The sequence below is a fragment of the Phalacrocorax carbo genome, chromosome 16 (assembly GCF_963921805.1).
Source record: "Phalacrocorax carbo chromosome 16, bPhaCar2.1, whole genome shotgun sequence".
NCBI classification, from domain to species: Eukaryota; Metazoa; Chordata; class Aves; order Suliformes; family Phalacrocoracidae; genus Phalacrocorax; species Phalacrocorax carbo.
In genome coordinates this window covers 9,582,194-9,610,192 of record NC_087528.1, presented here as the reverse complement: position 1 = coordinate 9,610,192, position 27,999 = coordinate 9,582,194, and the positions used below count along the sequence as shown (strand labels likewise).

At 53.8% G+C, this 27,999-nt stretch overlaps 3 protein-coding genes across 8 annotated transcripts; all 3 read left to right on the top strand.

The window, feature by feature from the left end:
• The first annotated feature begins 84 nt into the window (after positions 1–84).
• MAFG (MAF bZIP transcription factor G) lies at positions 85–10,496 on the top strand. Of its 2 annotated transcripts, none has more exons than XM_064467232.1 (3): positions 85–1,805; positions 5,933–5,994; positions 6,084–10,496. In XM_064467232.1, exons 2-3 carry the CDS (start codon positions 5,959–5,961, stop codon positions 6,534–6,536), a joined length of 489 nt encoding a protein of 162 aa, XP_064323302.1. In that variant the 5' UTR covers positions 85–1,805; positions 5,933–5,958; the 3' UTR covers positions 6,537–10,496. The 2 variants fall into 2 exon arrangements, with proteins under 2 accessions (XP_064323302.1, XP_064323300.1); XM_064467230.1 differs by lacking the exon at positions 85–1,805 and adding an exon at positions 3,423–5,778.
• Positions 10,497–10,607: 111 nt separating this feature from the next.
• Positions 10,608–15,862, top strand: SIRT7 (sirtuin 7). 2 transcript variants are annotated; one of them, XM_064467202.1, is made up of 10 exons: positions 10,608–10,765; positions 10,836–10,952; positions 11,515–11,619; positions 13,438–13,508; positions 13,596–13,668; positions 14,144–14,242; positions 14,719–14,955; positions 15,199–15,279; positions 15,459–15,565; positions 15,655–15,862. In XM_064467202.1, exons 1-10 carry the CDS (start codon positions 10,670–10,672, stop codon positions 15,860–15,862), a joined length of 1,194 nt encoding a protein of 397 aa, XP_064323272.1. In that variant the 5' UTR covers positions 10,608–10,669. The 2 variants fall into 2 exon arrangements, with proteins under 2 accessions (XP_064323272.1, XP_064323271.1); XM_064467201.1 differs by having other exon boundaries at positions 10,836–10,973.
• A 20-nt stretch (positions 15,863–15,882) lies between these two features.
• PCYT2 (phosphate cytidylyltransferase 2, ethanolamine) lies at positions 15,883–27,040 on the top strand. Of its 4 annotated transcripts, XM_064467205.1 has the most exons (13): positions 15,917–16,075; positions 16,521–16,609; positions 17,382–17,543; positions 19,462–19,528; positions 20,017–20,101; positions 21,169–21,213; positions 22,604–22,742; positions 23,137–23,219; positions 23,407–23,484; positions 24,109–24,174; positions 24,455–24,520; positions 25,012–25,100; positions 25,761–27,040. In XM_064467205.1, the coding sequence occupies exons 1-13, from the start codon at positions 15,990–15,992 to the stop codon at positions 25,849–25,851; spliced, it is 1,146 nt and encodes a 381-aa protein (XP_064323275.1). In that variant the 5' UTR covers positions 15,917–15,989; the 3' UTR covers positions 25,852–27,040. The 4 variants fall into 4 exon arrangements, with proteins under 4 accessions (XP_064323276.1, XP_064323275.1, XP_064323277.1 ...); XM_064467207.1 differs by lacking the exon at positions 17,382–17,543; XM_064467203.1 differs by lacking the exon at positions 16,521–16,609 and having other exon boundaries at positions 15,959–16,075.
• Positions 27,041–27,999: the final 959 nt, after the last annotated feature.

Genomic DNA, 27,999 nt, shown 5'->3' with positions numbered 1-27,999 from the left:
CTGGGTATATCTCTTGCCTCTGGCGGTGGCCAGTGGGTCGTTGCTACGCACAGTGGGTATGCTCGAGGTGTCCTGCAAACCTGCCTTTGAGGCTGGTTTGTCTGGGTGGGTCTGGGAAGCGTAGTCAGCCCATTTCTCCTTGTCACCCATGGTTCCTGAACAACAGCACAGAAGTTCTAGGGCCCTGTGCTACCAGTTTTCAGAGGTTTAAAGAGAAGGGAAGGAGGAAAGCCTGAATGTCCTGACCTTTTAGGATTTCTAGTGGTTCTGCTGCTGCATACAAGATTCCATGGGAGGTGAGTGGGTGCTGCATGCTCCAAGCAGCTGTGAATACCCCATGCAGATAGGCCAAGCTGGAAGTCAGATGGCTTAAGTACTGGCTGATGCAAAAGGAAAGGGAGCATTGCAGGAAGAGTCTCCACTTAACTGATAAAAGTGTGATGCAGAATAGAAGGTAGGATGACTGAGCTTGAGCCCCTCTGGCAGGGAGGCTTACAGAGTGCCCCAGTGTACCCCCCAGAGAGGGGCAGAGCCATAGATGAACTTCCTATATGCTTGTAGACTCATGAGCTGGCCACCATGGCAGATGGAAACCCCAGCCTATCGGGGGCTACAGAAGAGCCCTACAGGACTCAAGCTGATGTCCCCTGCATCCACAGTAGAGAACAGCAATGCTGCTGCTGAATGCTCCGGGCCCAACCTATTCCCTTCTTTGGAGCATGCTTTTGCCATGATGTTGCCTTAACTCCTGTATGCCCAGTTTCCTTCCTGCACCTTCCACTTCTCCCTCGCCCTCTGCTGTATGCACCAGCCCTGCTTTGCTTGTAGCAGTGCAGTAAATCCAGTAGTCAGCAGTATTCCTGTTTAACAGACCCACAGAGCAGAAGTGCAAACACACCTGGAGCAAGCCAGGCATGATCTGGGAGAGCAGCATTTCACAGCAGAAGAGCCAGCCCCGGTATTAATGATGTTCAGCCGGGGCTTGCTTCAGCCCGGTCACCAGTGCCTAGGAGAGCTGCTGCAAAGCCCTCTGCTTTAAGTCAGCGTTTTTGCTGGAGACCTTGCTGCTCCGTGCAGTTTCAGCAGCTCTAAGAGAAGTGTGGATGCAGCAAAGAGGAGCAGCTGGAAGGGAGCGTGAGGCCTGAAGGGGAGGACGCTTGTGCTGCTGGCCACGGCGGAGCAGGCAGTCCTGCTCTCCTGCACCGGAACAAAGTTAAAACGCAGGACGTGGAACGGGGGGGCACTCCCGGGGGTAGCAGCACCCCCGCTCGCCCGCACCGCCAACACGCGTAGGAGCCCGAGGGAGGCGGCCGCCCCCCCTCCCCCCCGCTGCCCTGGCAGCTGCTGTGGCTGCCACGGAAGGTGCCGAAAGACCCGCCCCGGTGCCCCCCGCTGCCGACCCACCGGGGCCCGGACGGGCGGGGACAGCGCCGCTCCGTTCTGGCGGGGCAGCTGGCACGGCTGCGGCGGGAGCAGGGCTCGCCCCGGGCCGGGAACTGCCGCGATGCGGCGGGGGGAAGGCAGCGGCACCGGGCGGGCCCCGCACCCGTCCCGCACCCCAGCCTCCCCGGGCCGGGCGGGACCGCGCGCCACCTCCCCTTTAAGGCGCCGCCTCCGACAGAAACGCGCGTCCCCCTTAAGGCTCGGGGCGGTTGCGCCGGGCGCTTCATGAATGGAGCCACGTGACCCAAACATCACGTGACGCGTCCGTGAAGCGGCGGCGGCGGCGGCTCGCGGCGTCCCGGTCCCTCCCAGCGCGGCCTCCCCCCCCACGCCCGGCCCGGCCCCGCCGGCTCCGTGAGGAGGTGAGCGCTACCGCTGCCGGCGGCGGCGGCGAGTGGTGGCGGCGGCGGGCGCGGCCCGGGCGGCGGGCGCGGCCCTGGCACCGGGCGGGGCGGGGCGGCGGGCGCGGCGGGCCGGTCCCCGGGGGCGGGCCGGGGCGGGGCGGGAGCGGCGGGCCCGGGATGGCGGTCGAGGCCGCCGCGGGTCGGCGGGGTGTTGCGTGGGGCCCCCGTCGCCGCTGACTCACGGGCGGGGGTTCTGGGGCCGCCGCCCGTCGCGCCGCGCCGCCCGCCCCGCCCGGTTCCCCGCCCCTCGGCCGAGCAACAGGTGCGCGGGGCCGCCGATCTGGGGCCTGTCCCCGTCCACACTCGCCGCTTCCCGGGGGCACCACGGGCGCGTCCCGCTGGTCCTGGTCGCCCCGGGGCCGGGCCTGCCCCTCCCGGCCCCGCTGCGCCCCCGGACGCCCAGCGCTCCCCCGGAGCTCCCCGCCGCCGCCTGGCCCGCAGCGGGTGGGTGTGAGGGCCCCGCCGGGCGGGCGGCTCCCGGGGGGTTCCTCAGCGACCGGCCTCCTCTCCCGGTGCACACCACCGGCTTCTCTTGCCAGGTGATTTGTTTCCTCCTGAGGAGAGGAGGCGAAGGTCTGGGGAGGGCGACGAGACCCGAAGGTGTCTCGCTCGTTCCCTCCCGCGGAGGCTTGGCCGCAGGTGGGACAGCCACGCTCCCCTGCCGCCGCTGTGCTGCTCGGCGTGGCCGGTGCCAACCGGGAGAGCGCCGGTGGCCGAGGGGACATGGCTGCGGGGTTCCAGCCCCCGTTCCGTAGGGGCCTTGCGGTCTTGCTGCCACTCCCCCCCGAGCCCCCGGTCCCTGGTGGGCGTGAGGAGCGGGCTGGGTCTGTGGGTCCTTGCAATGCTCGGCTCTGCAGTGTCCTCAGAGCTGAGTGGATTCCCTCTGCGGTGGGAAGCAAGCCTCTCCAGTGGGACTGCGGAGCAGGCTGCAATGCCTGACCAACATGGAGTGTTTCTCTGTGTGTGTGCATGGGGGGGTCTTGCTGTTCAGAGCTGGGGACATCTCTGACTACCCAGGATACGTGATGTTTGAGCTGCATGGTTAGAGAAAGGCACTACCAGGAGGCTGGAAGGGGTCTCCGAGAGCCCGCTCTTTCCTTTATCTGAATAATGACAGTAAAAGCTGGCTGGGCGGGGAGATTCCTTGAGGGAAGAATTGCTGTCAGAGCACCCTGGGTTGGGTACGAGCTCACGAGGGACTCCCAAGGAGGGGTGGAGAGCAGCACTGTCCTGACTTCGTATGTAATTGGGGAGTAATCTGATTCGTTTAGATTCCTGGGAGCACTCTGTGAGCTAATTCACAAGAAAGCAAATAAAGAGAGTACGAAATCCACACCGGGAGAGAGAGTTCTTGGGTGGTGTGACCAACCGCTGCCAGCAAACCACACTCCTCCGCCTACCCGGTGTTGCGGAGCCTGTTGTGGAGCACAGCCCCTTCCTCTGCCTCCCTGGCCCTGCAGACGGGTCTCCCTCCCTCCCTCCCTCCCTCCCTCCCAGCGCCGTCTCCGGGCCAGCCTGCGCTGGAACGGGTGACGTCACCGTGTTTACACGGGGCTCGTGGCACGGTTCTGCGATCAGGAATGTGGAGAATGGGGCCTGCGTTGAATCATGCGTGGTGCTGTCAGCTCCCTTGTGCTGCCTTTGAGCTGAGGAGAGAATTGGCTGCGCTTGTGCTGAGTTCAGGCCTTTTGAGCTCTGGGGAAATGTGTTGAGGCTGCATTTTCTTCATTGCAGTCATTGCGTTTGGCACTTTTCAGTGTGATCTTTCTTCAGGAAGCTATCAAAAGCTGAGCAATCAGCAGTCTGGAGAGTTAGGCCAAGTTTGGTCTCTTGTCTCGGTGCCAGTTTTCTGGGTGTCCTCTCTGCAAGCTGCCAAATAACCCCGTCTCTGAGCCTTCAGATGGTACCCAAAAAATAGCCAACAACTAGTCTCTGGGTTGTTCTTCCCATTCTGCTGACTGACTCGTGTGTTGCTGTGTCTCATTTTGATCCCCTTGGGAAGGGGGACTTTTCAGGGTCCGGACTGTGTCAGCACCCCTGCCAACTCTCCAGCCTGCCCCAAGGAGCTCTCTTCCCAATACCCTGCCTGATGCAGCACGTTTGTTGCCTTGTTTGTTTTATTTCAGCTCTGCTGTAATGAAGGAAGCTTGAGTGCTTGCCAGGCAGCTGGAAATTCTTTAGCGCCGCAAGGCAAACAAATTTCTGTGGTCTCACTGACCGCACCTGCCCTTGGCTCCTTACGCTCACAGAAGATGGTGCAGAGCGGTTCTGCAGAGGTGACATTATTGGTCCCCCCAGCTATTCCCTTCCCTCTCCCCTTTTCCCAGCAGCCATGTTGTTTGCCAAGTAGGAACAGAGGAAAGAAATATGACAGTATGGGAGAGAGTGAAGAACTGATTTTATGAAGCAGTTGCTTGTGTGCTGTCCGTCCTGCGTTAGCCTGCTTCACTGCAGCTGCCTGCCTTGGATGGGAAAGTGACACTTTCTACACCAGCACTGTCGGGTTGTAGCGGACATCTCGTTGGAAGGAGCATTGTCCTCTGGGTATAAATAGCCTGCCTCCTGGCAGGCTGGAGGCTTTGGGAACGTCTCTGCCGGTGTCCTGGAGAATGCTGACCCCGTTCACCTCTAATAGGTGGTAGATGCATTGCGGGGAGCCTGCGCCACCGCTGCTAGAGGAGCATAAATTCGTATTTGCTGACTTGTGCATCTGGTTCTTGGCTATTACTGTACATCAGTGCCTCTTACATTTAGCAAAGCAGTAGCAAACAGAATTGTTGTTGGCTGCTTGGCACCAGAGAGGCGAAAGGTACAGAGGTGTTTGTAGGCTGCACTTGCACAGGAATGCTTGCCTCGCTTGACGTGTGCAGTTCCTGGCTCTCCAAGGCACAGCTATGTCTGTTGAACAATACCTGAGTGGATTAATTCACTGGCCAGTGTAGCAGCACTCTGAACTAAAACCTGAGGGAGGAGGAGGTATGTAGGGGCAGAAACAGGAGCTTGGGTATGATTCACTGTAAAAACAGGGAGCTGATCTTAGCAGTTGTGATGTCCTGTCTTCCGTGGCAGTGAAGGAGCCTGCTCTCCTCTGGTTTTGGCTGCCCTTGATCTTTGTTTTCTTATGAGCATACTTTGGCTCGGGAGATAAGGGAGGGAGAAGGTGGTTTTGGGCCCTGGCGTTACCAGGGACCGATAGGGACTTTCTCACAGAAGAGACCTACAGCTGGGGTCAGCTTTGCATGACTGGGAGAGGTGAAAGCTGCTGAGGCATCGGCCCAAATTTGTGATGGGATTCCAGTGTGCCCAAATGCTTCCTTCTGCTGCAGTATCAGGCTGTCTTTCAATTCTTTGGGAAAGGCTGGGTGCAGAACTTTGACTTGAACCTGGCTGTACTGGCTTTCCTGGGAAGCAGAAAAAGTTTGGAGAGGTGTGAGCAGAGCAGTGGTGTTCTCCTGTCCTGCAGTATGCCCAGCAAGGTGTGTTGTGGAGGCAAAGGCTTCCCCTGTGCTACTTGTCCAGGGTCACGTGTTCTTGAACCGTGCTGTTTTGTGTCCTTGGGGACGCCTAGAATCTGGTAGGACTCTTGTCCTGGGGAGCTTCTGGGCTATGCTTGGGCACCTGTTGGAAGGGCGTGTCGGAGCAACTGGCTGCCTTGCTCTGCTTAGGAGTTACAAGGATGAGGCAGGGAGCAAGAGGCGCAGAGTGCCAGCATGCTGAGTCAGCATGACTGGCCTGGAGCAGCCGTGCTCTGGACCCAGCCTGCTGCCTGCCAGGCTATTTTTAAAAATGTGGCTTCCGTGTATTCTGACTCCTCCTAGTTTTTTTAATTTCCCCCACCCCAAGCAAAAGGACCAGCATTGCCACAAAGGCTCCGTGGGAGTAGGGGTGTGGAAGGGCAGCAGTTTCTGCTCAGGGACAGAATTTGCCATTTGTGAGTCCAGCTCAGTTGGGTGCTCGTTGGGTGTTGCTTGGGGAGGGGAGTGGGATGTGCAGCAGCACGGCGTGTTGCTGCTGGACCCTGCCACAGGAATGTTGCAGGCTCTACTGCATCCTGGGGGACTAACATGACCTTTCTTTCTTTCCAGAACCTGACTGACAAGGCTGTCGTGTTATGACGACCCCCAACAAAGGAAACAAGGCCTTGAAGGTAAAGAGGCAGGTGGAGGAAAGGGGTGCAGGTGGTGGGTGCAGGTATCCACTCTAGGTTCCATGACTGTGTGCTGCCTTCTCTTCCAGGTGAAGCGGGAGCCAGGCGAGAATGGGACCAGCTTGACAGATGAGGAGCTGGTGACCATGTCTGTGCGGGAGCTGAACCAGCATCTACGGGGCCTGTCGAAGGAGGAGATCATCCAGCTGAAGCAGCGTCGTCGCACGCTGAAGAACCGGGGCTACGCGGCCAGCTGCAGAGTCAAGCGTGTTACCCAGAAGGAGGAACTGGAGAAGCAGAAGGCAGAGCTGCAGCAAGAAGTGGAGAAGCTGGCCTCTGAGAACGCCAGCATGAAAATGGAACTTGATGCTCTGCGCTCCAAATACGAGGCTCTCCAGAACTTCGCCAGAACCGTGGCCCGGAGCCCCGTGACCCCTGCGCGGGGGCCTCTCACCTCCAGTATGGGGCCCCTCGTCCCTGGCAAGGTTGCTACTACTAGTGTCATCACAATAGTGAAATCCAAAACGGACGCCCGGTCTTAGTGAAGCGAGTGTTGCCTGAGCTTGTCTGTGCAGGGCAATTAGGCACAAAACCAGCCTGGAATCCCCAAAGCACAAACCCTCCCCACATGGGTCCGGGTTCCTTCTACTTGGCCCAGGACTGGCCTGCTGATCACTCCAGTTTTATTTTGATGTGTCCAGATTGATATGAGCAGTGGTGATGCGTCCCTTGTCCTTTGCAGACAGAGCCTCCCACCCAGCGGTCTGTAGCCCTCGGGCGCCCTTGGGACAGGCTGCGAGATCTTGGTTTTCTAGCCAAAGAAAGTCTGTGCAGCGTGGCCGACGGCAGGGCGACGGAAGGGCTTGGGGCAGGTCTGGAGGGAGGCTTTCTTCCTGGGGGCTGGGAACCCTAATTTTTGGTCACTTCCAAAGGCTTTACTTCATTACTCTTCCAGGTGGTGCATCTCGGTGCCTGACTGCCAGGCACCTGAACCTGCTGCTTTTGTCTCATTTGGTACCCGTAGTTGCAGTTGGGGTGTTCTGTGTAATAGGTTTTATTCCTTTCTAGGTGTGCCTCTGTGCCCTAACAGTGGGTTTCCTTCAGACGTCCGTTGCGTTAGCCGTGTAAACTAGCAGTGGTGGGAAGGAAGATGCTGTCATGCCCTGCTGCCTTTGCCCCAGCAATGGGGAAGGAGCTGGCACGGGGCCCTCGCAGGGGCTCAGCACCCCAGGGGAGGGAGGGAGGGTACCGTGTTGACTGCAGGCCGGTTTTGTGCCTAATGCGTTGCACTGAACAAGACCAAAATCACTAGTCGTTCCCGTGTTTTGAGGGTATCAAGTGTCTCTAGTGTGATGGTTTACACAACCAGTTTATGTGGTTAAATAGCCCTTTATTTAAAGAGAGAAACATCATTTTAAGAATTATTAAATTATCTAAGTTTAAAATTAAAATCAGACAGAAGAGAGAGCGTATTTATAGTCAGCTTTTTTATCTGAGAGGGCGAGAATATTTGACCATATAAATGGGGAAATATTCTCGGAGACTTTGCTAGTTAAAAGTTAATAAATAAATAATTTTAAAGTTTCTCATGAACCTCCCGCAAACTGTTTGTGGCTCTGAGGTTAGTTTTTATAAAGAGTTATCAGACTTTATTTATAAAACTTAGAAAAAGACAAAAAAAGAGGCAAGTCCTGTTTGATATCTTTTTGCAATTGTACCAAAAGTGACTTATTCTCGACCTTGCTGGCTTCTGTTGTGTCCCCTCGTGTTGCGCTCTCTGAGCTCTTGCGTGGCGCTGTGGTGTGGTGGTGCCAGTGGCTGCCTTTGCCATGTGCTGTCGTTTCATGCTGCCATCATTTTCCCTAAGCTTGACCGAGAGATTGAATTGGAATCTCTCCGAATTCTCCAGAAGGATTCTGGCACATGGGCAAAGGCACTGCTGTTCTTGAAGTCAAAACCCAAATGGCTGGTGCAACTACGTAGTGATGCCTGCCCAGAAAACACTTCTCTGCAGAGGCGTGCTGCAGGAGCACAGGCAGCTTGGGCCTCTTGCTGAGCAGCCAACACCGGGTAGCTCAGTTACCTGAATGGGGAAAATGTTGTGCTTTCCTTCCTCCAGCAACAGCGGTAGAGAAGTAACACAAGGGAGAATTGTCCAAGTTTAGGAGGAGACCTGTGGAATTGGATCCTGTGGTCAGAACTTGTGTTGCTCTTGCTGCTCATCTGACAAGAGGGGCAAGTCTGCCTGCCTTCTGGGCAGTGTGGGACCAGCGCTAGTCCTGAGTGTCTGCATATTACTGAAAATTAAGCTGTGGCATGGTTACTGTCTTTCCTGGTGCAGCTTCTGTCTGTGGGTGTTGGAAGAGTGCTTAGACTTACAGCTGTGTGACACAGCTGAGAAGCTATTTGTGGCCAGGCTCCATTTCCACAAACACTTTGATCCCCCTCTCCCCTCCACAGAGATTTGAGCTGATTAGAGTTGTTTTAGAGAAGCAGGACATGGGGGTGAAGTCCGTGTGATCTCCTGGCTGCTGAAAGCCTCCTGAGTGGAGGGGACAGACCAGGATGGCACAAGTGAAACCAGTCCTGTGTGGAGGCACGGTTCACCATACTGGGTGGGTTTTGGTGTTGTGTTTCTCATGTAGCTGGACTGATACTGCTCTCCTCTGGGCTCAGAAGCATGTAAACCTGATGAAAGCTGCCGTGTGGCAGGAGAGGAGCCGATAGTTGGTAGGGATTTCCTGCTGGACGGGGAGATCAGATGTGCTCTGATTGACTGGGCATTTAGAGAGAAGCTGTCTGGGATTCTTTTCCCAGTGAACTTCCAAAACGAGGAGGTTAGAACATCACCTTCAGGCTTCCCCCTCCCAGCCCTGGGCTTTCTCTTCTCTGAGTGGAAGCACCCAACATGCTGCTTCCCAGCCATTCACTGGATGGGCTACACTGAGCAGCACTCAGCACAGAACTCTGGGCACTAACCTTTGTCTTCCAGCTGGTGACACGGTGCCTGGAAGAGGTGATGTTCCAAAACATGGAGACCTGCAGTTGGCCGGGCATGTCAGTCCCAACCCTGTCCTTCCTGGAGCCAGCCTGAGATCGAGCCTGGCTAGAGAGCCATTCTGAACCTAGCTGGAGGCCTCACCTCAGCAGGGTGAGCAGCCAAGGTTTTGTGTTAGGAACTGAGGTCCAGGGGCTGGAGGCTGTGGTGTGAGGAGGGCCCCATCAACAGAGCAGATGATGGGCAATCCTGCAGCCATGGTGAACTTTCTTCCGTTGTGCTCTGCAGCAAGGAATGTCTGGGTCCTTCCCTGCCTGCTGGGGGGCAGCTGTGCTGTTGCCGGTAAGAGGCTGGCTGCTTTGGAGTGAGACCATGAGTCAGGAGGACAGAGCAGGTGGCAGCACTGACTCCACCAGATGTTAGTGCTGTAATTTCTCCTCCCCTGTGATGTGCTTGCTAGCTGGTGGCCCAGCCTGCTCCCAATGGCTGAGGTTTTGATGAGGACACATTATGTAGGGTGGAGCGGGTGCAAAGCCGTGGCTGAAGGGTGCCTCTGTGGTAAACAAGCTCTGCAGGTGCTGGGCTGGATGTCAGTGGGGACACGGTCCCCTCGAGAGTGCTGCTTCCCTATGCTAGCGCGTTGGTTTTGGTTTTGTTCTTGGTGAAGTGTTGGACACTGGGTGATGTATTTCTGCAGTGTCCAAGGAGTCTCCTGTCCTGCTCCGGGGGACCCAGTCCCCTGCCAGCTGGCTTCCTGTTCCCCATGCGAGGCGACCCCTGCCCCGAGCCGTCACGCTGACCTCTCTCTCGTATTATAGCGTTCTGGAGTGTGACAGTTCTTGTTCCTGAGGTGCTCGTCCGTTTGGTTTCCTGCTGTGAAGGGTGTCGTGTTTTCTTTCTCCTTTTCCTGGTGCCGTTACTGCGGTGGGTGGGGAAGGGGGGGGCCCTGCCCCAGCCTGCCCGGAAAGCGAACCCGTGGGGCGTACCCCCACGCCACCGCCGCCAGCGGGGATTTGTGTATCTTGTGGTGAATTGTGTAAAGTTACTCCTGCCTTGCGCAGCCTCGGGGGGCATTGCGCTCCGGCCAGGGCGAGCACTGGGATGCCCGCTGGGATTAAAGGATGGATGGAGGGACTTGTCCTGTCCCCGTCCATCTGTCTGTCCCTGTGCCGCTGCCTGCCCGGGCCAGGCCTGGCCTGCCTCCCTGCCCGTGGTGCGGGGAGGCCCGGGCTGCTGGCGGTGGCCCTGGGAGAGGCCTCCCGGGGGGCTCTGCCGCAGTCTGGCCCTGTGAGTTGGCCGGGGGGGGGCTCCGGTGAGGGCCCGCCGCGCTGCAGGGCCTGTCCCGGCCCGGTGCCCCGGAGGCTTGGCGGGGCGGGGCGGCGGTATTTATTGCTAAGTTATTGCCCGGTGCGGCGGGGCGGGCGGGCGTTATTTATTGCTGTACATAGTGTCCGTCCGCGGCCGCCGCTGTTTTGTACGTGACAATAAACCGCTTTGAAACAGCCGCCGCCTGGCGCTTCCTTGGGGCGCGGGTCTGCCGCGGCGGAGGGGGGCGCTGCTGCAACCGGGGGCGGGGAGCGGCAGCGGCGGAAGTGCCGTTGGGCCGCTCTCGCCGGATAAGCGGAAACGACGCTGCGGTGGGGCGGCCGGTAGCGGAAGGTGGGCGCTTCCGGGGCGATGGCGGCCGGCGGCAGCCTGAGCCGCTCGGAGCGGAAGGCGGCGGCCCGCGCCGAGATCCTTCAGCAGGAGGAGCAGCGGGACCGGCGGAGACAGGTACGGCACTGCCCGGCACGGCCCGCCCCGCCGCCGCGGGCTGCCGTGACCACCCGTGTGTACCGGGCAGGTGTCCCGCATCTGGAGGAAGCCCCCGGCGGAGCGGAGCCCCGAGGAATGCCAGGTGCTGAGCGAGAACGAAGACATTGTCCGGGAGCTGGAACGGCGCCGCAAGCGGCGCGAACGGGTGCGGCGGCGGCAGGAGGAGGTGGGAGACCGAGGGGGAACGGCAGCACCGGGCGGGCGGCACCGCCCTAGAGGCGCTACTGGGCCGTTGTGGGGAGCAGAGCCCCGCGCTCCGGGAGTGGGGCCGAGGCCCCCAGGCCGGCTCTGGGGCTGCGGTTGGCCTCGGTGGAAAACTGCCCCGTTACTGGGAATGGCTCAGCCGCCCCGGGGTTGTGGCCCCCCGAGGTTTTGGCCTCCCGTGCCTGCCCTCGGTTAGTCTGCACACCAGTTTTGCTCTCGCCGGCTGCTAGATTTGCGCGTTTTCCAAACGTGTGCCGTTTTTCTGTGTGGGCATGTCTCTCGGGAGGACAGATCCGCACGTGCCGCCATCCGGGGGAGTTTTGTCCCTTGATGTTCTGCGGGTAACACAGGCAACACCCACGTTCGTTTATTTAGAACATGCTTCTGATAACATTTATGTCGCTAGGCCCATAATGAAAATTCCAGTGAGCTCCCTGTTCCTTTGGATTCGGTGCTGCGCTGTATCTCAGAAACATGTGAACTTGCTCAGTTGTGTTTTCTAGATATGTGATGAACCAGAGGAGTTAAAGAGAAAAGCTACTGAGCTGGCTGCTGCTGTCCGGAATGCCAAGCACCTGGTCATCTATACAGGAGCTGGGATCAGTACGGTAGGATTCTTTGGGGGTGAGTGGCTGGAGCTTTGGGATCTCCTTCAGGAGTGTTGCAATGTTGTTTGGACTCTTTTTTTTTTTTTGTGGCTCCCAAACGATTACATGATGTGTGTTATGAGTCTGGGATGCCATGTTAACATAGCTGCACTGCAAACCACAACCAAGACATTTGCTAGTTTGCACCTTGGGGTTGTGCCTGTTGCCTAAGAGATTCTGATGCTGCATCACCTCTGTGACCATGTGAAGAACGTGCTTCTTAACAAGAGGATCACTAGTCTTACTTTACTCAAGTCTTTTCAACTACTTCTGGTGTAAAACCTAAAAACAAGTTAGCTAATTAATGTTGCCTGTGTTGACGGACAAGTAGGAATAGCTGGTGGTTATCAGAACGTACAAATGACAGCTTAAGAAATGGTTGGTTTCAGTGGCCTTTTGTGAGAGTGAAAATCTGGTTCTGCCTCTTCGAATGTGACATTTGTCACTTTTGGCTGAATTCTGAGAAGGAAACCTTATTTTTCTTTCCCTTTTCTACAGTCCCTGCTGATAGGGAGCATGATCTTGGGCAGGGTGTGTGAGTGGTAATGTCACAGGTATTTTTGCTAACAAATGCTGAGTTCAAGGTACCAGAAATCAGAGTCTAGTGAAAATAAGGAAAAGTTCAAGAACAGAGCTCTATGTAGGGAAATGGGAAGTACCAAGGAGTAAAAAGAGTTCGGGGGGGATTCTGTAATGGTAAAATTGGAGAAAATGAATACTGGGTAGGTGAAAATGAGAGCTGTAAGTTAGGAGAAAAGCTGGTAGAGAGAGAGGAAACATGAAAAGAAGGTTTTCCTGTGATTAGGGAACACTGCGCTATAGTTATAGAATGGTTTGGGTTGGAAGAGATCGTAGAGATCATCTAGTTTCAACCACCTGCCATGGGCAGGAACACCTTCCACTAGACCAGGTTGCTCAATGCCCCATCCAACCTGGCCTTGAACACTGCCAGGGATGGGGCACCCTCAGCTTCTCTGGGCAACCTGTTCCAGTGCCTTGCTACCCTCCTAGAGAAGAATTTCTTCCTTGTACTATCTAAATATGCCCTCTTTCCATTCAAAGCCATTGCCCCTTGTCCTATCACTACATGCCCTTGTAAAAATTCCCCCTCCAGCTTTTCTGTAGGCCCCCTTCAGGTACTGGGAGGCTGCAATAAGGTCTCCCTGGAGCCTTCTTTTCTCCAGGCTGAACAACCCCAACTCTCTCAGCCTGTCTTCATAGAGAGGCACTCCAGCTCTCTCTGCATCTTCGTGGCCCTCCTTCAGACTCGCTCCAACAGGTCTATGTCCTTTTATGTTGGGGTATCCAGAGCTGGATGCAGTACTCCACGTGGAGTCTCACAAGAGTGGAGTAGAGGGGAGAATTGCCTCCCTTGACCTGCTGGCCACGCTTCTTTTGATGCAGCCCAGGATATGGTTGGCTTTCTGGGCTGCCAGCACACATTGCTGGGTCATGTTGAGCTTCTCATCAACCAACACCCCCAAGTCCTTCTCCTCAGGGCTGCTCTCAATCGATTCTCCGCCCAGCCTGTATTTGTGCCTGGGATTGCCCCGACCCATGTGTGGGACTTCGCACTTGGCCTTGTTGAACTTCATGAGGTTCACACAGGCCCAGCTCTCAGGCCTTTTCTCACCTCTGGATGGTGATAAAACTGGAGTGAACAAAGAAGCACCTGTGAACGAGGTGTATCTGGCTGTCCCGGGTGAGGCTGGGTTGTGTTTGTGACAAGAGGTACGAACCTTCCCATCAGGCCTCGTTTTTTCTCTCCCAATAACACAGGCAGCTTCAATCCCAGACTACAGAGGCCCTAATGGCGTATGGACATTGCTGCAGAAGGGCAGGAGCATCAGGTAAACAGAAATTCTGAGCTGTGCAGCAGAAAGCTGATACTGAGAGAGATATTAATGGCAATTCCAACTTTTTTTTTTTCTTGTCAGGGCTACAGACCTAAGTGAGGCAGAGCCCACACTCACCCACATGAGCATTGCCTGCCTACACAAACACAACCTGGTAAGATACTTTTTCTGCACCTCACTTTTTCCCCCTGCTCGGTTAGGCAGAGGAACACAAAAGCTTTTAATGAGATTGCCTACCTACTGTTTTTACTCGGGTAGGAGTTTTCCATGTAGGAAAAAGCATCTGCACTCACATATGGCTGAGTCTTCATAAGGCTAGCTCCAGACCGTAGCTCGGGCAGTTTTTCCCCTGGTGCCTTTTCTTTATCACCTTGTATTTCCCCTTCCTGCTGAGGCTGGTCTGGGGACCTGGCCACAAAGTCAGCCAGACCTAGCAGAGCTCTCTTTAGCAGGAGGATTCCTTTCATTTAGCTTTCATAAAGGTCTGTTCTCCACGTTTTCCTCTGTTAGCTCTGCTCTGATGTATAGAGCTCTTTGGTGTGTATTGAGGCACGTGCATCACCTGCATTTGAGTAATAATTTCACAGTCTTCTCTGTGCGTGTTAGCTCAGCATTTTATACCCTTTAAGGTGCAGCATGTGGTGTCTCAAAACTGTGATGGGCTGCACCTGCGGAGTGGGTTACCCCGAACAGCAATATCTGAGCTTCATGGAAACATGTACATAGAGGTGAGTGGCCAGAACATGATGAAGTTACTGTCTAGTGGCCTCGCAAAAAGATAATGTGAACTATTTATCTCTCACTAGCTGAAGAAGAGTTAGTACAGGGGCTAGACTCTGCTTAGTGTGTGTCTTCAGGCCATCAGGTTTGTGGTGAACTAGTTAGCAAGCACCAAACCAAAGTGTTCTGTACAACTAGGTAGCTTTTTCTCTGTACTTGCTAGAGCCTTCTGCTTCTGACTGCTCTTCCTCAGACCTCTGAAGTCCTTCCTATCACATAGCCAACAAGCTCCCTGAACTCCACGTATTAGTTGAGCTTTTCCAAACTTTTCCAAGTTAGCATCTGATCCCTGATGATCCCTTCTACTGCTTCCCATTTATTGTCCCCAGAAAGTACTTTTCTTTGGAGAGACGTGGCTGGCTCCTGGTGTTTCATGGGCTAGATGCTATGATGTAACGGGTTTTTTGCTTTCATCCTGCACCAGGTCTGCACTTCCTGTACACCCAACAGAGAGTACGTGCGAGTATTCGATGTGACAGAGCGCACAGCCCTGCACAGGCATCACACTGGCAGGATGTGCCACAAGTGTGGGGCACAGTTGAGAGATACAATCGTCCACTTTGGGGAGAAGGGGACGTTGAGGCAGCCCCTGAACTGGGAAGCAGCAACAGAAGCTGCAAGCAAAGCAGATGTGATTCTTTGTCTGGGTTCCAGCTTAAAGGTAACTTTAGAGACTCGGTGAAGATTGTTAGCAGCATTCCCTCTTGGTGATACACCTTGGTGCTGAGCAGTCTCCTCCCAAACAGACAACTGTAAACTCTGGTGTCAGGATTCGCCCACCATCTGTGATAGTCTCTCTTCCTCCCTCTTTCCCCTCCTGGTAATACATTCCTTTTCCTCTCACTGATACGGTTCACAGTTACGCATGCCTTTGGCTGTACTGATAACCTCTCTTTTGTGGCAGGTTTTGAAAAAATACCCACGTCTTTGGTGCATGAGCAAACCACCCACTCGTCGTCCAAAGCTATATATCGTGAACTTGCAGGTGAGAGCCTTTTTGCGCTGGGTTTGAAGGGTTTGGGATGAACAGAAGCTAGTGTGTGGTGAGCCTGTCCGCCCAGGGGCGTGCAGACCCCAGATTCCAGGCCGGGAGCCCCTCATCCCCACTGCCTTGCGGGGAGGGGAGACGCCTGCAGCCACGCAGGTCTGGTGTCACTCCTGCAGTGGACCCCGAAGGACGACCTGGCTGCCCTGAAGCTGCATGGCCGCTGCGATGACGTCATGCGGCTGCTGATGGCGGAGCTGGGCCTGGAGATCCCGCACTACGACCGGTGAGTGACCCAGGCTCCTGCCCGCCGGGAGGGGCGGCCGGTCCCGGTGCCCACCGGCAGCCGTCCCATGCTTGCCCTGTCTCCCGCAGGGCGCGGGACCCTATCTTCGCGCTGGCCGAGCCGCTGCGCCCCGGGGAGGAAGGCACGCACTCGCGGAAGCCGGTGGCGCCGCCGCCGGGAGCCGAGCCGTCACAGGAGGAGGAGGAGGAGGAGGAGGAAGCGCCGCCGCCCGCCCGCCCCGGCGGCTGGCTGGGCCGCGGCTGCGCCAAGGGCGGCCGGCGGAGGAAGAGCAACTGAGGGGCGGGCGGGAGCGGCGGGGGACGCGCCTCAAAATGGCGGCGGGGGCGGGCGCGGGGCGGGGCGGGCGGCGGGTCCCGTTCGCTCGGGCGCGGGGCGGGGCGGTGCCGCCGGTGACAGCGCGGCCATGCTGCGCAACGGGGCGGCGGGCGGCGGCCCCGCGGCGGGCGGAGCGGCGGGGCAGCGACCCGTGCGGGTCTGGTGCGACGGATGGTGAGTGAGCGGGGCGGGCGGGCTGCGGCGGCGCCCGGAGAAATAAACGGTGTTGGCTGCGCTGGTGTCTCCGGTTCCTCTGTGACCACGGCGGGCCGGGCCCCTGGGCTGGATGCCGTGGGAGAGCGGGTCCGTCCCCGCGGAGCCCCCGGTGCGTGGACGCGATCGCTCTGGAGCCGGGAGCGGCCCCGGGGCTCCGCCGTGAGGGCCCCGGTGATCCCGGGGCGGGGGGAGACCCGGCACCCTGCTCTCCAGCCGCGGCTGGGGCAGGTTTATTGCAGCGCTTTTCCCCCGATGAACCAGCTGCAAACGCGCCAGTCGCCGCGTAGTGACAGAGAGCAGAGAGACTTTAAACCTTTGAGCCCCTGGGGAAGGTCATCCTGCAACTTCCCAGCAAAGTGCACCCTTGCGTCCCCAGACTGAACCGGGGCCGTTGTCTTTCTAGCTATGACATGGTGCACTATGGCCACTCGAACCAGCTACGCCAGGCTCGGGCCATGGGAGATTATCTGATTGTTGGAGTCCACACAGATGGTAAGAGGTTTTCTCAGCTTCTCACCTCCTGCCTCTAGAACCACCCAGCAAGGTTAGCCCTGAGAGAACGGAGATATCCTGGTACAAAGGAGGCTTCTTCCTGCATCTGCTCAAGGAGCAGCAGCCTCTGAAAGAGAAGTGTACCTTCCCTGGGTAAGGGAGTAGAGTCACCCTGTCACGCTTTCTGGAGTGAGGGTTAGGTAATTCAGAGCTTGCAGGCTTTGTCTGGGGAGTGATCTGTATTCTGTACTGTAATGACAATTGAACCAGTTGAAAATCTGTCTGGTTTTGCTGGTGCAAACTGCAGAACTGATATTCCGAAACAAATTACTGTGTGGAGAGAACTCATTTCAAGCCCGTCTGAAAGTTAAGTGCCAGGAACTAGTTCTTGTGTGTGAAGGTGGATTTTGAATGGGTTTAAGGATGCGTATTTTCTCGCATGAACTGAGCGTAGCATGAAGCTGCTGTTTAAAGGGGAGTTTCCCCTTGGGGGCTCCCCCAGGAGGAAGTATCTGGGTACAAGGAGGCACTGAGAGCTTTTTGCCTTCCAAGTGAATTCCAAGGCCCTTGCTACGCACTTAGGAAATGCAACTAAATTAAAGTATTTTCTGATCTAGCTGGGGCTTCCTTCTCTACCACAAACTACTTCCAAGCAAGAGTTTAGGCCTGCAGTGAAGTTCACCTCCCCGTGAAATCAGTGAGGCTCCTGTAGGTGAGAGTCTTCATAGCTGTAGTACGTGCTTCTAACTGGGTTTTTCTGTTTCTCGCCCAGAGGAGATTGCCAAGCACAAGGGCCCCCCTGTCTTTACACAGGAGGAGAGATACAAAATGGTGCAAGCCATCAAGTGGGTGGATGAGATTGCTCCAGGAGCTCCCTATGTCACCACACTGGAAACCCTGGACAAATATAACTGTGACTTCTGTGTGCACGGTGGTGAGTGGTATTCTGAGGCGATAGTTGTGTTAACGTAGGCCTTCCTGGGCTTGTGTGCGCTCGGTTTCCCTGCTGCAAACCGAGGAACATTTAGGCTAGTGCTGCCCATCAGAGGATACCTCATGTACAGAGGTCTTTTTTACCAAAACCTGCGCTGGGCAGTATGGCTACTGCTGTTCTGGAGAAATACGTCTGTGTGCTAGGCACCCTAGGAGTGGCCAGATCCCTTTCTTTTAAGCATCCCTTTCACTTATAAAGGTGAAACGTGTTGTTTGGCAATTATCCTGAGGTTGCCCTTAGCGCCAGCAGAAATCTGTGCATGGGGGAAATAGTAATTTACAAAACTTGAACGAGAAAAACGCTGTTAAAAAGGTAAGTATGCAGCAATACAATCGTGTTTATACCTACTTATCCTGGGATGAGATCAGATCTGAAAAGCTTTGCTCTTTATCCAGCTAATAAGCTGTTCAAGGGCTTAGCTGACCCTGAGTGCGGTCAGAGACCTAGTTCTTATTATGAACACTTTTCAGTTTATAGTCGCTAAAGGGAACCAATGTTCTGAGGAAACAGAACTTGTGTACTCTCGCCCTTCCTGGAGCTGCTTCTCGTGTTCATTCAGCCTCAGCCCCTCCTCTCTACCCCACTGAAGGTACTTTGGTAGTTTGATCAGGAATGGTCTTTGCACTCATTTCATGTATGCTTCCTCATCTGACCCCAGCCACCTGCCATTGATAAGCCAAGTATTTCATTAAATGTAAATAAATAATCTTCTATAACATGAATAAATAATTAATCTTCTATAACATGATATGCTTTTTCACCTGTACAGGATGATTATCAAATTCCTTATCAACTTAATTGCCTGCCCTGAATGTGTATTTGGGGTATGTGACCCCTTACTAGACTTGGTGAGGGATTATGGTAGCAGAGAGGTGCTTGTGGCCTTTGCTCCAGTTTCCCTGCATTTATCCCCTCTGCCAAATCATTCAGTACTTCTACCTGAATAATACCCTTGCACGCTGCACTTTTGCCAGGCTGTGTTTATGTAAAAGATAAGTTTTGAAATAGCTGAGCTTAGTTGGGAAGGTGACGGACAACAAACCTGCTGTTTCTGCCTCTCCCCTGGCACTGAGCTGTGCTTGCAGCATGTTCTCTTCTCCAGTCCCTGTGCCCTGAGGTGATGCCGTGGGGTTTAAGAACTCCTCACCTTCCCTGAGCTGAGCCCAACTGTGTGAGAGAGGGCACTTGTGAGCAGCCAGCGCCTGCACTGGAAACTGGCCGTTTTGCCAAATGAAAGCCTGATTAGGTTTTCACTTGTGAAGATTCTATAGTTCACTAAAAGTAGGTGAGAGGTGTTTTTGTAGGGTGAGTTGGGACCCATGCCAAATATGAAATAGAATTAACTCTATAGAAAGGTAGCTTGATGTCACTGTAGAAGTGCCATCAGTGAGGGGAAGAACTGGCTGTTGGAGGATTATTTAATTGACTGAAAAAGTTGTAACATGAACCAACGCTAAAGCTACTCCTAGAGAATTTAAGGTTAAGGTGCTTTTTAATACTGAGACTGATGGTAGCTCTTTATTGTCATTCAGACAACAATTCAGCCATGCCTGCTGCTGGATTCTCTACACGGGTGACCAGCTCAGATTTTCTGGACTATCTAAAAAACAGTGGACCAGATGGTTAATGGTGTTTAACATCCAGGAATATGCTTGTCTCCACAAACAGGGTAGTCTTGCAAATCACTGAGATTTCTGTGGGATGCAGGATTTATCCCACGTGTATGCACAGAGATCTGAATTGCAGGAGTTCTAGCCTGGCTAATGTGCTGTACATGTTCAGCTACTACTGTCATTCTAAAACAGCTTTTGTGCAGGAAGGCTTGGGTCACAGTTATGAGGCTCTTCTCTCTCTGCAGATGATATCACCTTAACAATAGATGGCAAGGATACCTATGAGGAAGTGAAGACAGCGGGGCGATACAGGTAACCCGTTGCTGCTTACCTTCATATCCTATTTTGGGTAGAGTTTCTGGAGCTCGGGGCCTGACGGGAAGTTGGGTGAAATACAGCTATCTTTGGGTCACACTTAATTTTGTGGTGACGTGTGTCAGAGCTTTAGTTGCTTCCACCGTTTTGGCTTCTGTGCCACAGTCAGTGCAGTGTTGCAGATTAGCAACTGACTGGTGGGGCCTTCTGTTCCTGGAAGATGCTAGTTCTGGTCTTGAAGCCTCACTGGAAGTTGGCTCTGTTGGGAAGTCTGTGCAAGATAAATTTTCCTCATATGAGCAGTTGCTGTGGTATGAAGAAGATGCAGAGGCTCAGTAAATGAATGCTGTACTTTATGTCAAGAGCAGGTAGAAGGAAGTCCCTGGTTTGGATTTGTCTGGTGTCACAGGTGTTCCTGTGGAAATGGTGGGAAGAGAAAGAGGCTCCTGTGGCTTCTGCTTCATCCTTTGCTTGTCTCCCTGCAGGGAATGCAAACGCACCCAAGGTGTGTCCACTACCGACCTCGTTGGCCGGATGCTGCTCATGACTAAGGCTCACCACAGCAACATAGTGAGTCAGACGCTTTGGGTGGGAGTTTGGAGTCCAGGGCATATGACAGCTCTTTCCTTTTGCTGCCCCAGTTGGCAGTGGAGCCCCTGGGCCTGGCTCCTAGGTGCACCAACAACTGGCAAGCGGATTATGGGTAGTGGCAGCAAAACACCCTGCTTGTGTTTGCTTAAGCCTGTCTGAGATCACAGTGTGATCTCAGCCCATGCTCCTTTGGAAAGATGTGGGGGGATAAAAGCTTCGATCTCTCATGATTGGTGTGGGCTTTGGGAACGTTACAGGAACTACAGCCTGGCCTATGGCTTCTCCAAGGGTGAAACTACATAGTGTGGCCACGTTGATCTATCAGCCCGGTGCTGCCAGAGTTGGAGAGTCCTCTTCCTACCCACTGAGCTGCGTGCTTCTGTCTTCCACTGTCTCTAGTCTTATCAGACCTTTCTTGAGTCTCTTCAGCTCACTACCCAGTAGATAGCTACCCTAACCAAAGGAAAATAAAGTAGTTTTATGTTGATTAATAAGTTGAATTGACTTGGTAAACAAGCAGTGCAGTGAATGGACTCACCTAGATAACAACAGGGACAAGATAAGGGACCCACAAAGGAATTCAGGGGTACAGGGAGATCTTTTGGTGTGCTGAGCTGTTAGATTGGCTTAGCTGTAATATGTAAGTTCACACCAAGATCTGGCAAAGTGCTACTAGCTGTCTGCAGAGATCTGAGCCCATCTCTAGTGGAGTGCTTTTGGAAGAAGGAGGGACGCGCTGTCCTGTTAGGGGCTTGCATAGTTGAGGGAGGACACAGATGTGCAGCGCTATCAGGTCTGCAGGTTGGGCAAGAACCACTGTCACTGTGTGGTGCCAGGCTGGGATCACATAAGGACGCGTTTTGTCTGACTCATGCTGGGACATGACTCTGATTTAGATATTAACTAGTTTGTCAGCATTCAGTGCTAGGGATCAATGGTGTGCAGTCTGCGCCTGGACTTCCAGCACTTCTGCCGCATGCAAGCGTATTCTTGGTTGAATGAGCTGTGTGAGTGCTTAAACATTTTGACTCTTTATCTCCCTTCAGGATGAGGACCTAGACTATCGGAAGCACACTGACAACTTTGGGAAGGTAACGTGAGTTCTGGTTGTGGACATCTGGTTGTTGTCCTGTCTGAGAAGGATTCCAAATGTGCTTTCTGGCCTGTGTTGCAGTCTTGTTTTTTGCCCCACATTCAGCAGTAACCTCAGTAAATGTCTGCGGCCCCATGAAGTAGCTGCTGTAGTCAGTGAAATAGGCACCTGTGGCCGCACAGGCCCAGTGAGTGAACTGTCCCTCAGCAGCCCTGTAGAGCTGCTGCACCCATTAAGCCTTTCCTGTTTTTCTGGCTTGCTTGTAAATTCTTTATCGCCACTTCCTTTGGGACCCAAGTGACCACAGTTCCAGCCTAGGGACAGCCTCTGTGGATACTCCTTTTAGTGCTCACATTTTTAAAGGTGTTGTATTAGGTCTGGAAAGCGTTTAGGTAGCAGGTATGTAGCTAGCATGCTGTACTGCAGAATTCACACACCGGGTCTTCAAGTAGCAGAGCAGTCCTCCTGGAGTTCTCTGCCATCGTGTCTAGCTCATGTCTCAGCTCTTTAGAGGTAGCCTATCAGCCCCTTTTTTTTCCTGGGTGTTGAATTGTCTCTGATTATTGAGCACCTGGACCTACAGCTTGAGTAAGACTTATTTTTTTTACCCCTGGGGGTTTACTGACCAGGCTGAATCCTCCTCTTTGTTTTCCACTATGTGGGGTTTTTTGAGCAGGCTTTATGGGGCCTGTTGCTCCAGCATGGCTGTTTCCTGGTGCTTGGATCTGGGGAGAGTGTCTGGGCCCCAGGTACCCTGCATGACCTCTGTCAGCTCAGCCCCCCTTCTGCATGCTGCCATTTGTATGGCTTGCCCTGGTCTTGGCTGAGTTGTCTTTGTTCTTTCAAGTCTTGTAGAGCAGCCAGCTTTAGGGGAGCAAAGCAGGGCTGGAGCTGATGACTTGGCTGTTTCCAAAACTGCCACATGGTGGGGATAAAGCTCCGTCTTCGGTGGCACCAGCGCTGGGATCTGGCCCTCGCTGGAGTTCCGGGTGATCCCTTCCCAGCTTGGCATGCCATCGGCCAGGTGAATGGGTAGGCTGCCTTAAGGCTTGAGAAGAGCATAGGTAGGTTGTGTGTTGTCTGCCTTAGTAAGCTTTGTCTCTCCTGGAAATCCAAGACTGCCTTCCTCCTTCCTGAGCTTTCTTCTCAGCATCTCCTTAGCTGGCTGTTGAAGGGATGATTAAGGCTGTGTTTGACAGAGCAAAAAGGGATTTTGTGAGATTGCACAAATATTTGGTGCCAGGAATGTGGAAGGTCCAAGCTTCTGCGAGTTGTGATGCTTGCTAGCAAATTAAGGCTAGCAAAACGCTGGCAGCTATATTCTGTGTGTTGTCCAAACCCCCTCCTGGGGCCAGAAAAGGAAATGTGTGTGGTGTGTGTTTTCCCAGGGGCCAAAAGGTCACAGTCCCTGGACTGGCGTCTCGCAGTTCCTACAGACATCTCAGAAGATCATCCAGTTTGCGTCAGGGAAGGAACCACAGCCAGGAGACACTATCATCTATGTGGCTGGAGCCTTTGACCTGTTCCGTATCCTTGACTCTGTTTTGTCAAGGAAGTAGTGCTGGTCTCTTTCTTTGATTTTTCTATGGTTTGAGGCACCAGACTAGGATATTTACCCCTCTTCTTCTTTTTTTTTTTTTTTTCCTCTTTTCTGTAGATGTGCATGTGAGGGGAGGAGGCAGGAATTCTTACTGGCGGTTTCTTAGTCACAGGTCACTGAGAAAGGAGCTATAGCTTCTCTCTAGAGAGATTTGTGGCTGTTGGAGGATCTTAGGAGACAGTGGGATATGCTGCACACTCTAGTGATAACACTCTAGTCCCTTGGGATTCCTGTCTCCCACTGTGGTTTTTCAATGTGTCTGTTTCTGTCTTCCTTTCCCTATTTTCCATGTTAGCTTTAATTCCTTAAACAGATCTACAGATATTGGGCATGTAGATTTCCTGGAGAAGGTTCACCAGCTGGCAGAGAAACCCTACATTATTGCTGGGCTGCACTTTGATCAGGTCTGTATATAATGTGGTCCAAAGACAGAGCAGCCTGGCACCTGTTCTTTCTGGAACAAGCAGGCTGTGCTCTGGAAGACAGGAAAGGGGTGTATTGGCCAATACAGGATTTTCATTTTGGGAAAAAGTGAGAGGAAAAGGGGGTTGCTTTGTCTCTCTTCTAATTGTGCCTGGTACTTTGCCTTAGGAAGTAAATCGCTACAAAGGGAAGAACTATCCCATCATGAACATCCATGAGAGAACGCTCAGTGTCTTGGCCTGTAGGGTAAGTGCCTGTAGGGTAGGTGCCTCTGTGCTTTTTCTGGATATTGCCTGGAGCTGGGGAGTGTTCACCTGTAGCCAACTATCTTGCATGAGTTCTTTGGTGTGCACTGAGAAGGCAAAGACAAGACTGATCACTTTAGGCAGCCAGAGGTGCTGGTGTGCTCTCAGGAGGAATCACTGGGCTCCTCTGTCATCCTGGTTAACCTGTGCTATTGAACTCATCCACCTCTGTTCCACAGCAGTGAAAAGGCAGGATGCCTTGCAGAGTGCTGCTGTGCTCTACAGCTGAGTTCTTGTAGAAAACTCTCTACTCCCTGCAGCAGGAGAGAAAATTCCTGGGAGAGAAATGTGAGAAGGCCTGGAAACATGTGCCCCATAGCAATTAACTTTCGGATTTGCTATATACATGCTACCAGAAAGCATATTCTTTAATGGAACAAAAAGATGCTGTGTGACAAGCAGTAGCTGCTAAAACCACTTTCCTGTTCCCTTATTTACGTTCTAAACTCTATAACCAGGTGACCTGTTCAAGTCTGTTTAGGAAGCAGGCTGGCCTCTGTTTGGTTCTTTTTTTTTTTTTTTTTTTTCCCTCTCAATTCTGGACTCTACCTGGTTTCTTCTCTAGTATGTCTCAGAAGTGGTGATTGGAGCCCCCTACGCTGTCACTGCTGATCTGCTGGATCACTTCAGGGTGAGTGTCTTTGCATATAAATGTACATGAAGATGTTGGGGTGTGGTGTGCTTAGGGAGCTAAAGTGGTGCAGGAAAACAGAGGGGTGTAGAAGAGGGATGGTCCCGCTCAGCAGTATTGCAGGGAGCTCCAGATGCACTGCCAAGCCTGGAGAGATGCAGTGCCACTGCCAAGGAGGGGTGGCTTTGCTGATCTCCAGGCCATGTTGCAGTGAGTGCAGTGGCAGGGCAAGTCCCTGTCACCTTTTGGATCTTGTCAGTGACTTTGTGTCCTTCTCCAGGTAACACTTGTGTGTCATGGGATGACTGAGGTGGTGCCTGACAAGGATGGTTCTGATCCATATGAGGTAAGCTGCTAGCTGCTGTTGCCCATGCTGCTTTGTCAGCATTTGCTAGGTACTGTGTGGCTTTGTTCATGTTCCTGAGCTGAGAGTTTGTATTGCGGAGGATGGCACCTGAGCAAGTCCTTGGCAGCTGCTGCTGGTTTTCATCCACCCCTGAGGGTAGCTGCTTGGAGCAGAGCCTGTAAATCATTCACATCATCTCCATTCTTTTAGTCAATGATTTGTTTTGCCTGTTTCTGATGCCTTCATGGCAGAATGAGGAATCCTCTAATCTTTGCTCTAGGCCAGTCCTGGGCAGCCTCGCTCAGCTCCCATATACATGAAGCTTTGCTTTCAGCATTTGTTTATTCTGCCTCTTAAGAGATCATTTTGTATTTTGCCTGGCTGGGTCCCCACAGGACCTGCCATTGCTTCTGCTTAGCTTTCACTACTGATCTGTAAACCCAGAGGTCCTGCATGTTTTTCACAGCTGAGTCTGCAATGTTTGTTCATAGGAACCAAAAAGACGTGGCATCTTCCAGCTGGTGGACAGTGGCAGCAATCTCACCACAGATTTAATTGTGCAAAGAATCATCAAGAACAGGTTGGCTTTCTTCATCTCCCAGTTCTCATGCATACTGTTCCATCCAGCTTGTCTGAGGACTAATTAGTGGGATCAAACAGGAAGAGAAGTGGTTATCTAGAGGCACAGAATCAGTGAACTGGTCCTTATCTCCACAGCTCGGTCAGGCTGCTTAAATGTGGATGTACCGAAATGTACAGGAAGAGGAACAGCTAAGCTCTAGTATATCAGAATGTGCTTCCGGCATGTTTTATTATTGTTGTTCCTCTATTAATGGTAAAATTTCCTTGCTGTGTTCTTGGGGATTTAGCATGTTCCTTCTTTCAGAGCTTTGCTCTTTTAGGCCTGAACCCTTCACCTTCAGTGGTCTTGCCTCAGGTCAGTGGTAAATTTGATTTTGGTATTACGGCACTAGGTGGTCTGTCCCAGGACAGATCAAGCATGGAATAGCAGCAACTTCAGCAGAGGAAGAAATAAGTAGTGTTTGGACAGCGTGGGAGCCTAGGACTTTGTGGTAACAGTCATGAGAATCTCTGTGGTCTGGGGGTTACTGGTGAGGTTTCTGAAGTACTCTTGGAACAAAGCAGCGTAGGAGAGGCAGTGCTCCCCTGCTCCAGGTGCTTTTAGCCTACTAGAAATAGGGATGGATGAGAATCTCATGGTGTTTTGTCATTGATGCAGGCTGGAGTTTGAAGCTAGGAACCAGAAGAAGGAAGCTAAAGAGCTGGCTGTGTTGGAGGCCATGAAGAGACTGGAAGAGGAGAAGCACTAGGCCAGCAGAGAGCTGACATGTGGGTTGCAGAGTGCCGCAGCCTCACCCCCTTGAGGAGCAGCCAGCTCTTTGAGAGGGGACCCCTGAACAGGGACACCGCTGCCGGCATGCAGGATGTGCTGTCCTACCCTCTTCTGTCCTAGCTCCTCCTGCACTAATTATGCAGACATAATGAGTTGGGATCCTGCTGCCTAGTTTTTCCTCCGTTAATCAGCCCCCGTCCCCTTTCCCAGAAGGAGATTTGACAAAAGAAGAAACCCCGTGGTTTTAATTATAACTAATGTTTTAACATGTTGATGTGCTTTTACCTTCTGCCATTTCTGGCTTTTAGTAGGAGGGGAATGGAGGGGCCGCCCAGGCCCCCTCTGCCCTCCAGGTTCGGCTGTCCTGACCGGAGTCTGCATTCCAGAGCAGCCCTTTGGGTGATGGTGGGGGCATCTGGACAGACTGGCGAGATTGGTCTCCCTGGGGAAGGGATACAGCACCCGCAGTTCCTCCTGCAAGCTTTCGGTTAGGGATGCAGGGCCATCAGCGTGCCGGCTGCCGGAGGTGCTGATGAGCCCTGTGTTCTGGGGTTCGCCATGCTACCTCTTCTCAGCTTGTTGCTGGAAATAGCGGACCCAAAGCTACTTTGGGTTTAGTTGGGTAAAGCCTGCCTTTGCTGTGACTGGTGCCAGGAAATCCCTTGCTGCCCCGGTAACAAGCAGTGGCATGGCAGCTGCTGAGAGGGGCGGGTGGCTGGTGGCACAGAGACCCTCTTTTCTGTGGTTTCCCTGGCAGGTGGGGGGATTTCTCTGCACAAGGCCTGGGAACCCTGGGGGCTTTTGCCAAAGGTTCTTCCTGTCATGAGGCAGCAGGACCCGGTGCTGCTCAGAGCCCTGCTTGCTGCTGCCGCTGGAGTCCACCTTGTGCCTGACAGGTTACCTAAGGGAGGGACCTTGTCAGCTGAAATGTCACGGCTGTTTTCTGAGAGCTGACACGCCGCATGTGTGCCCTGGCAGGGAGGTGCAGGGCCTGAGGAGGACAGGTGCTGGGCTGAGGCCCTTTCTTGCCTCTTACATTCCAGGGTGCTGTGGTGGATGTCCTGGGCCGCTCCCTGCACTGTGCTGGACGGTCCTTCCACGCCAGTTCTGTTGTCCTCTCTGTTGTAAACTTCTGTTGCTGATCATTAATAAAATGTTGAAGAGTTGTGTTTTGGTCTCTTTGGGGCTCAAGCCTGGGCAGCAGAAAGGGGCCAGGCCCCTGGCTGGAGGCTCTTCCGAGCTGCTTTTCCCAGGAGCTCTGATGGGAGCCAGGGAGAGGCCACTGTGGCCTGAGAACGAGCTCATTGCCCTTGGACAGCCCAGCCTGAGCTCTGGGGCATGTTGGGTTTGTTTTGGTGCAGGGATGAGGGATCACTCTGGCTAGAGGACATTTGTACTCAGTGTGGTAGGACGTTTTTCCTGAATTCACTAGAAAATTGAACTATACTGTGTGAGAGGGTCTTTGCTGTCCTCTGGGGTTTTACGCTTTCTGCACTCTAAAATTGCAGCAGAATTTGCACTGGAAAGGTGGGTGTATCAGCAGTTTGGTGGGGACGTAACCATGGTCAGTACAGAGGGAAGAGGTGGTCTGAATTCTGCTGATTGCTTGGTGTATTATGATGCCAAAGCAGCATCTGCGAGCAGCTGTGGTGAGTCTGTCCTCTTGCCTGGAGGGGCTGTGGTGGAGACAGATTGGCCATGGAGCTCACGGCTGCGTAGTTGCTAATCCCAGAGCCTTGTGTTTGCATATTGCCGTTTCAGTAATGAATAGAATAGACTGTTCATAATATGTATGTGTGTCATCTGTGACAAGAGCCAAGGCTCCCACCTGTGTGGGAATGCTCTCTGCTGAGTACTGGCCTGGAGGGGACTTGGAAAACTTGGGGCCTCCTCTCCTCCTGCTGGAGCCCCTTGGGTGCCTGGGGCAGGAATGGCAGTCCCATCCCTGTGCCGCACTGAGCATGGGTGATGCCATGAATGTGGCTGCTCATCCTGGGCTCTCCCCAGACCCAAGGCCACTGCTGAGACCCAGACCCTCCCGCACGGGAGGGATACAGGAGGGCAAGGAAGGGCCGGCTGGTCCTCACTGCTCCCAGCCTGTGACTGTGCTCCGCATTGTGCTCTG

What these genes read in the sequence shown, in the direction of transcription:
- MAFG (XM_064467232.1), top strand. Translation starts at nt 5,959, where the DNA reads ATGACGACCCCCAACAAAGGAAACAAGGCCTTGAAG. An exon ending in AAGGAAACAAGGCCTTGAAG is followed by an intron (nt 5,995 to 6,083) that starts GTAAAGAGGCAG and finishes CTTCTCTTCCAG; the next exon opens with GTGAAGCGGGAGCCAGGCGA.
- PCYT2 (XM_064467205.1), top strand. Translation starts at nt 15,990, where the DNA reads ATGCTGCGCAACGGGGCGGCGGGCGGCGGCCCCGCGGCGGGCGGAGCG. An exon ending in CGGGTCTGGTGCGACGGATG is followed by an intron (nt 16,076 to 16,520) that starts GTGAGTGAGCGG and finishes TTGTCTTTCTAG; the next exon opens with CTATGACATGGTGCACTATG. An exon ending in AGGCTCACCACAGCAACATA is followed by an intron (nt 20,102 to 21,168) that starts GTGAGTCAGACG and finishes ATCTCCCTTCAG; the next exon opens with GATGAGGACCTAGACTATCG.
- SIRT7 (XM_064467201.1), top strand. Translation starts at nt 10,670, where the DNA reads ATGGCGGCCGGCGGCAGCCTGAGCCGCTCGGAGCGGAAGGCGGCGGCC. An exon ending in ATGGAAACATGTACATAGAG is followed by an intron (nt 14,243 to 14,718) that starts GTGAGTGGCCAG and finishes ATCCTGCACCAG; the next exon opens with GTCTGCACTTCCTGTACACC. An exon ending in GTCTGGGTTCCAGCTTAAAG is followed by an intron (nt 14,956 to 15,198) that starts GTAACTTTAGAG and finishes CTTTTGTGGCAG; the next exon opens with GTTTTGAAAAAATACCCACG.